The 11339-nt window shown below is 43.4% G+C and overlaps 1 protein-coding gene across 2 annotated transcripts in view; it reads right to left on the bottom strand.

The window, feature by feature from the left end:
* Positions 1-1131: 1131 nt before the first annotated feature.
* The window catches only part of lzts2a (leucine zipper, putative tumor suppressor 2a), a 40584-nt gene continuing 30376 nt past the window's right edge, over positions 1132-11339 (bottom strand). For both annotated transcript variants that reach the window (XM_080481345.1, XM_080481346.1), the window contains 7 exons: positions 6884-7588; positions 5082-5744; positions 4888-5010; positions 4579-4725; positions 3931-4446; positions 2661-2765; positions 1132-2550 (listed from right to left, as the gene is read on the bottom strand). In XM_080481345.1, coding sequence (XP_080337471.1) covers positions 2368-2550; positions 2661-2765; positions 3931-4446; positions 4579-4725; positions 4888-5010; positions 5082-5744; positions 6884-7555 — 2409 coding nt within the window. In that variant the 5' untranslated portion in view covers positions 7556-7588 and the 3' untranslated portion in view covers positions 1132-2367. The remainder of the gene's footprint in view (positions 2551-2660; positions 2766-3930; positions 4447-4578; positions 4726-4887; positions 5011-5081; positions 5745-6883; positions 7589-11339) is intronic.

The raw sequence follows: 11339 nt of genomic DNA, 5'->3' as shown, positions 1-11339 counted from the left end.
CTTTCTAAACCACGGTGATGTCATGCAGAATGTAGCCCGGTCAATTATACGGACCATTTCGATGAATTCGCAATTACAGGAAAGTTAATACTCTCGGGTTGCTTCCAGCCTGACCTCAACTTGGCGAAGGCATCTTTGAAATGACACATCTCATGCATTTATAAAACAAATGATGGAACAGAGCTCAACGAGAATCAGTGCGACACTTTATGATACTGAAAATCAAGTGAGAGATCAATTAAAATGGAGAGACAACAGGTCAAACATGAAAAAGCTCCCCTATCACCTGGAACGTTTTGATGAGAGTGTATGGTTTCCCACACCGATTATATCATGTAAACATTAAATCGTCATGCATTACAGTATGAGGTGCACTTTCTTGATGCTGCTGCCTCCATTTGGAATTGATCCACCATTTGAGATATTGGTATGCAATATACATCAACCCACACTTATACCAGTACTACAACAAAATATCTTCCAAGTGCTATATATAAAAAAATATACAACATCTCCTCCATTATATAGATATCCTTTTAACCATTATTCCTTGATATAGACTCTTTGCAAAATAAAAGTTCTGAGCAGCCCACGACTGCCATAGTCAGTGTTACACACAGCCCTGCTTTACCGTGACGGAAGAGCTGCACAGCCCGAAACTTGACGACTTCTCCTTGCCCGTTCATGTTTGAGGGGGCGTCTGGACATTCAGAGCTGGAGCCACTGCCTCTGCAAACTCATCCCTCTGTTATCTGACCCAGGGTTTTCTTCAGAAATCTCATATAACAAAGACATGCAGGCATGCCAGCCTCACTACCTGTATAGCAGTCAGTGAAGTTTATAGTGTAGGCAGGAGGGGGGGTGGGTGTGGGGGTGGGGGTGGGGGTGTGGGGGGACTGGGAAGACTTTAAAAGTGTTATTTGGCTTCGGGTTACCAAGAGCTACATAAAGAGCACTAATGGGGAGTGAGGGCGGAAATAAACGGAAACTCTGAACAAGCATGCCTGCAGTTCAAACACTGGCTTAAATCTCTTGTGACGTCACAACCAAACCGTAATACTGTAAATATGCTCTATATTTAGCTTCCTGATACTGAATGCTGAGGTGCTTTTTTTTTTTTGCTTTTTTTTTCCTGGTATAAAAATAGTCTAGTAAGAAGCAGACAAAAGAGAGCAGACGTAAAGAGAAAGTCAGAAAAAAAAGACAGTGGGTGAGGGGAATCAGCAGCATCCCAGTGATATCTGCCATGCTGCAGCCCACGTCCTCGTGCTGAATATTTGTAAAATATAAATATTGATATCAGAGCTGGCTGCGGTGAAGGAGCAAGTTTACACACCGATCGAGTGCAACTGTTGGTGGTCGAGAAAACGTGAGCAGACTTCAAATAAAAACACTTTGTCTCAGCATTTGGTTTCTGTTGTCCTTGACAGTTTGAGGCAGAGAGAGAATAGGATGTCCACATGTAAGCAAAGTGAGAGACGCATGTCAGAATTGGTTTTGTTTACGTTTGAGGATTTTCAAGAAAACAGTCGTATACCAAAATAAACAGCAGGAAGTTGTGCAAAAATAACAGCTGTTTTGATGATGACACCCCCCCCCCCCCCCCACCCCCCTTTTTTTTTTTTTACTGCATTTCACTGTAGTGACAATACATTCCTTTTAAAAGTCATTGAGAGAAACCCTGCAAAACAACCAGATATGTTATTTTACACTTTTAAAAAGACCAGTTGGTGCTGTAAAATCCAGATGACATACAGTAGATAATAACAGTGGAGCAGTGGTTTGATGTTCGAGTGAGGAGGTCATCATTCATAGAGAACAGCGGTGGTGACTGACTGAACTGCTGTGTTGATTCATTGAATACACGCATGCTGGTGGCCGTGTCTTTAACATCATGTGCTAGCAAGATAAGTTGTGACTGCGCTTTGACTGGATTGCTTGATGCGTAATAACTTGTTGTTTTTTTGCTGTAAGTTCCCATTGATTTTCTAATACCCTGATTTGAACGTGGTCTGAGAAAGAAACACTTTTTCACCTCCTCTTTGCTCCCACACATGGAAGAAGTCTTTGTGCTGGCTTTGTAGTGGAATAAAAACCCATAAAAAGTGTTTTGGGAGACACGTTATAAGGATCTTTTTTTTTTTTAGTACTTCTCTGATAGTTGGAAGTAAGAATGCACCTTTGGGAGATCTCCGTTTCGACAGTGACGAGAGGTGAAAGCTCGCTTGGTGGTCCACATAAAGCCATGTTGAAGTTAGTGCAGTATTTGGCCCGGAGTTCAATAACTGGTTGACACCTACTGAGTCCTCTGTGAGATGTGTTTCCATGTTCCTGTGCACGTTTTCTTGTAAAGGGGTGTGAGTGTGTTTAGATCTCGGTGGCAGTGATTTCCTCAAAGTGGATGTCATTACTGCCACTGTGGACTTCGTAGTCCTCCATGTCCCTGTTCTCCAGCTCCAAACTCAACTCCCGCATCACTCTCTCCAGATCGCGGTTGCGGCGGTACATCTGGATGTAGTTCTGCTGCAGCTGCTTCTGGTAGCGAATCACCTGGTTTGAAAGAAAAACAGCATGTAGTTGAATCAGAAACAATCAAAAGAACATTGTAAGAGTGTGATCGAACATATTTTCAGTCACCACCGCATATTTTTCATTTCTACCTTTTCCTTCTCCTCCTGCCACACTCTTCTCTCATCCTCGAACCGTGACAGTTGCTCCTCACCCGTCCTCCTCTCATAAATGAGCTCAGCCTTCAGCCGATCCACCTGAGGAAAAGAGAGAAACAGCACCGTTACATTGCTCCTTTATTTGAAAGACACATTATCCAGCTCAAAAACAGCACATCTTCTTGTTTATAACAGTTGTTAAAGTCGCATACATACAAGTGCATCGCCCCCCCCCCAAAAAAAATCTAATTCCATTTCGGTTGTTTCTACACTGAAACCATACAAACTAAAAAGGGTCAAAATTACTTTTCAAAAGGTTTAATTATGGCCTCTGGGTAAAATACATATAATAACCTTGTGAAATACTGAATTTTTGATTTCGAGACATTTCAGTTTATGTGTAATACATTTTCAGTAAATAAAATTTTAATTAAAGTAAGGGGGGAAAAAAAAGACTTTCGTAACTTTTTCAAACACACTTTTACTTGATGTCAGTGGTGGGCTTGAATGAGACGTGATTCACTGATATGCTGAAGCAGTGATTTTTGTTTTTATTAGACTCCAAACAATCAGGCCTTGTCGATGTGTAGTGTTTTCTGGCCACTTCAAAGGTGAATAGTATCATGCACTATGATGGCGGTGCTCAAAACACGCCTTCACTGTCTTTTACACAGAGGAAGAAAAGGTCATCTTTGTTTATTCTTTCAATCTATTTTTAGGAGGCTTTCATCTGCGATGCAAGCTCGTGTGGCTCCTCGAAACAACGGTGGACGAGTTTGACCATTTTAGCTTTTGTCATTTTGTATTTTGCAGTTTTACAGTGCTTCTTAATGTTGTGTTAGAAAGTGCAGCACTTTAAATTGCCTAGGTTCCCAACAGTCCTGAAGAAATAATCTTGCATTGCCTTATGATGTTATGGGCAATGCACTGCTATCTATGATTTATTAAGAAACTATAATTTTTGGGCATTCAAACTACTGGAGTTAAAAAAAAAAAAAAAAAAGTAATTTAGAAACAGCAAAATGCACTAGCATTGTGATTGTGTGCTTCATATAAATAAAGCATACACTTATTATTGATGATCCAGTTGAAAAATTGAAAATAGTCTCAGATAAATGTACACATAAATCATCCACTTATTTAAAGATCTGCACCTATCAACTCTATCCTTTGGGTGAATACAGTTTCAGTAGTTTACTTTTAATTATCGCACAATTTTGTTTTTGTCACTTTCAGCTCGAAAAGGTGCTAAAAGTATACGTACATGTTGCCTTAGTCCCAACAATGTTTCTGCATTCTGCCTCTGTGCCTTGGCTTCATCACTCTCGCCTCCCCAAACCAGATGAGTTTCCTCTCCGTCACGGTACACACAGGGGCTGGGACCGCCCCTTCCTATAACGCCTCTGACCTGTTGGTGGGAGAGAGCCATGCATTGACCCTTCATGCTTCCGTTTCCAGGTAGCGACATTCCACCGTGACAGGACAGGGTGTTGTGGAGTCGGGACGACTCCTCTTCCAAGCGGCCCACTTTCTCCCGAAGCAGCTCGGCTTCGCTCTTGCGCCTCTGGAGTTCGTTCTCGCAGACTTCCAGCTCCAGAGAGCGCGTTCGTAGGGCCGTCTGTGCCTCCTGGGACCGAATCTGACTCGCTTGCAGTTCAGAGCGAGCTTCTCTGAGCTGGGCCTTCAAAACCACAATGTCTCCTGCCTTCTGGCTGAGCTCAGACTGGATTTCTTTCAGCTGCTGCTTCAGGAGGGAGATTTCTCCCGTCTTCTGACACACCTGAGTGGGAAAAAAACCAAACAGGTGAGAGAGAGCAGGGTAGTAGGCAGCCGCCTATGGCCGACTCAAACAGAGATGTTCACAGGCGGGACATTTAACCATGACTTCACAGCTTCCCCGTGTCAGACTCACTTCCCACTTTGTCTCCTCCAGGCGTGGCCCCAGCTGGGTCTGCTCCCTCTGGATCGTGGCACATCTCCTTTCCAGCGTCTCTCGGTCCTGCAGCAGGGAGGAAAAGTCCTCCTGTAGCTTTTTCTTCTCTTGCTGGAGCTGGAAAACCTGAAAACAAAACAAGGTTTTTAACAGACTACAACAAAAAAGCCAACATGGCTTAACAATTAAGCATGACATAAATTCAGTAGCAGAAAATAAATACACTGTAAATTTCTGTGTAAAAAAACGAGAGCAACACAACACCATTTTTTTGATTCGTTAGCGTACCTGTAACTGTAGCACCTGCTGTGCTCTCTGGGCCTTCTGGGAAGCCTGCTTCATCTTAGTGGCACAGCTCTGTCTCAGCTCCTCCATCTCTCGCTCACAGCGACGCTGTTTTTCTTCGTACACCTTCAACAGAGGTCAAACGTTAGTTTATTTCAGATTTTGGGAGCAAATGTCTGGAGGCCACCATGTCTCACCTGGCAGATGGCGGCTTCATTCTCGTCCAGATTTTCTCGTAGTTGCTGAAGCTCCAGGTCTCGCTCCCTCAGCTTCTCCTCCAGCTCCTTCACGACGGCTTCGTAGCCCTCCACAGGTGGTGGCGAGTGTCCACAGGACCCGCTGTCCGACAAGGGCTGCCCGCGCCCGCTCAGCGACCCCGAGCCTGTGCTCTTGCTGGACGAGGAACGTCCACTGTCTGAGTTACCGTGACCATGGCTCCCAGTCCCACCTGAAGTGTTCCGGCTGAGTCCGGCCGCAGGTTCCAGCTGTCCTCCGGAGCCCGACCCGGAGCTGGAGCCTTCACTGGGGGCCAGACTGTAGCCTGTGCTGCTGTGAGTGGGGAGGCTGGAGAGCGAGTTCCTTCCTGAATCCGACATGGAGCAAGACTGGCTGCTCCGAGCATTGCGACCGCCGCTGTAGGAGTTACGTTTCCCTTCAGAGCTGGAACTGCTGCTTCCACCATTCGCGATTGTCCCAGAGGTGCTATTGGACGCTGCGAGGGGCAGCAGGAGGTTTAGGCTGGCCTGGCTTTCGGACATACAGCTTCCTCCTGGCCGTGGCGACAGGTACTGCACTGAGTGGCGATTCTTGGGGATGACAGGTTTGAACGCTGTCGGACGGATCAGCACTTTCTCCATGTTCTACAAGTTCAAAGTTATAAGAACAAAACACACCAGCATTATTTTCTGACAAACGTTCATCTGTGCTAATTAGCAACGGCTGAGTAAAACTCATTAGAGAAGGGTGATTGATATGCTGGCAGGTCCCTAAACCAGGCTCTGATCTGTTTGATTTGATTTAATTGAGATTCATGGGCTTCATTAAGCAATTTTCATAATGCTATTCCTATCCTCTAAGATAGACGGCAAAGAGAGGCAGCACATAAAAAAGGAGAGGACAGAGAAAATCAGATTAAAGGGCACAGAAACAGAAGGCAGAGAGGAGAGCGGAGGAAGAGATGAGACAAAGATGCAGGGGGTGAAAGCCACTTTTGTTCTGTAAGCATTTTCTTAATTATCTTCCTCACGGTTGAATGAAGACGTTACTAAACCCAAGTGAGCTTCGACACTGATCATTACGTGTCTGCAAGGTGATTAGCTGTCAAATGATCCATCCAAACCTGTCGGGCCTCTGATTAAGCTTCGCTCTGGATCGATGGAAATAAATAGCCAATTAGACAGCATAGTAATTCACTATAAAACAGGCCGCAGAAATCTACCCAGCTATGGTAATAAATGTATGTGTGTGTAATCTTTAGCTGTAATTGAACATGACAATAAATATATGATCATCAGAGGTCACAGTCAGGATTCATTGTCCTGCTGAAGGTCTTTTAAAGAGTTCCAGTGAGGAAGTGTTTGTGCTTTGTTCAGACCACAATGTGGAAAGAGGTCTTGCAAGTTATATGATGCAAATCACGGTGACATTAAGGGTTGTTCACACAGTTAAAATGGAACCAAGTGGGATTGCTAGTGTTGTTGTTGATAATGTTTGGTGTTGACCATTTATGGAAGTATAATGGTGCCATCTGTGCCAAACAAGTCTCGTTTGAAACAGTGTGCTACCAAACGTTCACTGATGCAGTCCAGTTAAAGCCAAATAGAAGTCTGAAGGTAGAATTGGCCAAAGAGCTGTAAGTGAACCAAACAGAGGATGTTTTGGACTTTTGAAGAACTACATAGCTTGGCATTTAAGTTAAATTAAAACAAAACTGATATCAATATTGATAAGACCTTGTAATGTTGATATTTGAGGTTTGACAGTCAGATGAATACCTCACCTTCTCCAGCTGTCCAGACACTGGGATGAGTTTTGGAGGAGGTCCACCGATGTTGCCGTTCAGAGTTCTGTTGTCCCTTTGGTCTTCTGAGTCACTACAGGGGCTTGCAGCGGTCAGCACCAGGTTGTCGTTCCAATCTCCAACTGCTGCCTCATCACACACAAACCCAAAGTTCCCATTTGTGCAGCCACCTACTGCAACAGGAACTGCACCAGGGACTACACCAGGGACTACACCAGGGACTGAACCAGGGACTGAACCAGGGACCACCACACCACCACTCGCACCGGCAGAGTTTCCAGGCCGGGGATGCCTCTTGGTGGGTAGCGGCGGAGGCAGAACCTGGGCCTGAGGCTGAGATTGGTTGCTGATAACAAGCAGTTGCTCCAGGGAGCTCCCGCTCCGGAGGGTGTTATCCTGGAGCCTGAAGCAGCTGGTAGCCGGTGTGGAGCGGCGGGGTTTGCTGCTGAATTCACTGGCAGCCCTGCAGTGTCTCTCCTGGTACGTCCGCCCCGAAATGAGACTGCTGACAGAGCCCATGGCCGTTTCAGACCCACAGGGCCCGCAGGTACTGGAGGAGGAGTGGGACGACAGCTGCCCACACTGCTGGACGTCAAGACCTGGGTTGGGGTGGTCACTCACAGTCACAGGTAGCGCCTGAACCAGAGCCATGGTAGCCTGACAGCGTCAGACACACCACACACACTGGTGAGAGAGGATGAAAATGTAAAATTTACACTCCGAATGCAACAGATGGGACTATTACATGTGGTCTCTTGAACGGTTGCATTCATGCATAAGACTTTTCATTCAAAATGCAATAGACATAATAATCTCCAAACTGCTGGTGACGTAGTAGTGACAGATTCTGATTGTGTGATTCTTTAGTCTGCCTTCCCTTGAAAAAAAACACTGGCATGAAATCATATTGTGCATAAAATAGGCTGACACAATGCTCCGGCACAGACCGCTGCACATAGCAGCACTGTGGAGAAAACCAGTCCAATACCACTGCAGCAGTCTGGATTGTGTCAACACAGCAATGCATGAAGATAAAGTGATGATACTGACTGGAAAAAAATCTAAACTTCTAAATATTTCACTACAGTACAATGACACCAGTGACTAGATTAAACTGCAGGGTTTTAGTTGGTAAATGTTTTGGATACAACAAATGTGAAGAAAACAATGTTGGAAGAATCAACTACACCTATAATACCTGATGTCTGCAAAATTAGTATTATAATTATCCATATTATTCTGACATAGAGGGACTGGGTGTTTATATCACAAATTGTATTTATTTTGTATTTGATCATCTGGATCTATAAGATGTTCATCAAGACTGACTCCACAGTTTTTTCAGGTATCAAAAATCAAAATCAAAAATATGATGCCAACTTAGAGGGTAGATTCATAATCTACAGTATAACACTAACAAAACAAATATCATCCTGATGAGCTTGTGTTAAGCACACACTGAATCGCACAAATACACACACTAGTGCAATCACATGCACAATATTGTCTCATATAATTAGAGTGCAGGAGGAAGCCCTGAGGTTAGACGAAACACTAATCTAATTAAAGAGAGCTAAAACTACATCGTTTTGTGTATTTCAAGTAGCAAGTATTAGCATGTTAATGCATGATCATGTATTTAAATTTGACTTTTTTTTATAAATAAGAAGACGATGATTTTATAATCATCCTGACTTGTTCATGGCGTCATTATTGAACGAGTTATATTCACATTAAAAACAAATTTACATACAATGCCACCTTTCTAATTGCAACGTCAATACGGAGACATTAGGAGAAAAAAGGATGGATTTAGCAGACGGAGAGAAAGAGGGTGAATCACTCTCATCACCATCTGCAGCTGCTCTGTGATTCTCCTTAATGTCCTCGTCTGAAAACCTGCGAGCAGTCATCTGTGCACGACTTCTGAAAATGTAGTAGCTTCACCTTGATCACAAACAGCCCCCCCCCCTCCCAAAAGGAGGCGGAACCTTTGAAGAGATTATTAATAACAGCTTCACTCAGTTGTCACGCTATTTTAAGAGGAGAAACATGACTTGATAATATTAATACAATAAGTGGCAGCAGATTAAGTCTTCCGTTTGCAGATAGTATTATCAGTGTTAGTAGCCAAGGGGGACACGGAGGGGAAACATATCCTCGGCTGGCTGTGCCAAGCTAAAACCTGTCTGGCCAAGTGGAATAATCCTTTGGTGCCGTGGCTGCATACACAGTCTGCCAGAGCTCCAGCGGTCATACTGATACTCGTAGACAAGCAGGGCATGAACACCCATTCACTCAAAACCAATGCATCAAGGTGCACATCAGTCTTCCTACAAATAAAATCTAAAGCCTCAGAGACACAGTAAACACCAAAACTGACAGGAGTGAAACAAGAGACGATGATTAACAAGATCACTGCCAGATTCCTTTAAGGCTTATTCTCCTACAAGAGCGTCCTATAAACCACAGAGTAGAAGCTGTTGTTTTTTTGAATTTATCCTGTAGGTGATTGAAATGGTCTGGAGTGTAGTGACATTAATTACACATTCATTAAACATTACTCGGATATTCAGCACATTTCATATGATCGCACATTAAATGCATTTATCATAACTTCATCACACATTTGCACTGTCTGCTATATTTTACAAATTACACAATTTAGAATTTCCATAAGAGATGCTACAAGTTCCTCATGTCAGACAATGTTTGGATACACTTTTTAGTAACAGTAAACAAAGAGGCAACATTATTTAACAGAGGGATCAATTCTCTCTCTGGCTTAGGCTATACTAGTTGGCTTTTTTTTAATTTTATAGTCATGACGCTAATTTATTATAATTCTTTTTTAAAAAGATGAAAATTCCCCAGTTTGGACTGAATCTGGCTTAACTACAATATTTTTCTGTTAATTGTTGACACTGTCCTCATCAAATAAATTGCCATCCACCTTTAACTTTCGCTTAACATCACTGGTCATACAACCACTTACATTCACACAAACAGCCAATTTTTGAGACATGATTGAACCTTGTTTGAAAACTCATGTTTCTGAACTGTGGCACAAGAATTGTGTACACAAAGAAAAACCCCACATGTGAGACCATGGAAACCCTATAGAGAAAGGCCTAGACTCTATAACTGAGGATTTGTCTTACTGTGAAGTGAAAAGGCTACCCACTACACCACTTACTGAGTTTATAAAAAGTAGGGACCAAAAGAATCCAAACAAGTAGACTTCTGGGGACTGATAAGGTGCTCTTAGCCTCTTAATAAAGTTGAAATCCATTTCCTTGATCATTAAAAACAAATGTACAAATGCAATGGGCTTCTCATGCTGATGAACAATATGACAAAGACTTTGCAGAGTGTTTTGGTATCATTTTGAATCAGGTGACTCAACAACAACGACTACAGCAGGTAGTGACTCTTCACATGTGTCATGAGAATACACAGGAATTGAACTCCAGGGTGTTATAAAATACCCTTAACAATTATTACCCTTGGTGTGGCTGAGTAGAATCAGTTTAATTTCAATTGATGGTTGAGTAATTTATATAAAAACGCTTATTCAAAGTATTCGAAAGCAAGAAAACCAGTGAGATGCAGAGATAAAATGCATGAGGAAAACAAAAAGAGAGGCATCTATAAGTGGTCAGGTTTTTTTTTTTTTTTTTATCAAACTAGACTAATAATTCACAATTAAAATTCTACATGATCTTTTGATATATAACCAGAGAAATTTGTCAACCCATAAAGGGTTTATCTGATCATTCCTGATTAGTCAAGGGGGGGGGGGGCGTTTCAGTTCTTGACTGAATAAACTGTGAACATGTCTGCTCGAACATGACAAAGAGCAAAGGAAGGAGTCAAAGAGACGAGACTGACTTTAGTACACATGAGTCAAGGAGCTGGAGATATTTATGGTATGTGATCAAGTCCCATGCCAAAATAATCACCTCCTTTCACCTTTTATCCAGCCACCCCCTCCTACTCTTCACTCCCACTCTCTGACAAGGACCTCTCATGCAGGGATAATAGAATTAACAACCCTTTGCGACCGTCAAGCATGACCCCCCCCCCCCCCCCCCCCCCCCTCCTAGTTTAGCCCTTACCCTGTGACCCCCCGATGGGTGAAGGGGAGCGGGTCTGATTCCACACTCCCACCCCTGTGACCTCCTAGGGATGGGCCTTTGTTCTGGGTACTCGGGCAACAAATCTCAAAAGCTAATTTCCACCTCTGATGTTGCTCACTGGCCCTCCTCATCTGAGGTGCATTCCACTGAGAAAGTCTACATTTTTTTCCCACCGTCCCTCCATTCGCCCTCACTACTTCTTCCACCTGCCTCATTACATGTGTACGCCTCTGCTGTCAGCAGCACAAGACAGGCGGAGAAAAAACAGCCATTGCCTCTAAAAATAGACAAACATC

This window comes from Lipophrys pholis (genome assembly GCF_963383615.2).
Source record: "Lipophrys pholis genome assembly, chromosome: 15".
Classification (NCBI taxonomy): domain Eukaryota; kingdom Metazoa; phylum Chordata; class Actinopteri; order Blenniiformes; family Blenniidae; genus Lipophrys; species Lipophrys pholis.
Note: the sequence above shows the minus strand (reverse complement) of the source record. Positions and strands in the feature narration are given on the sequence as shown.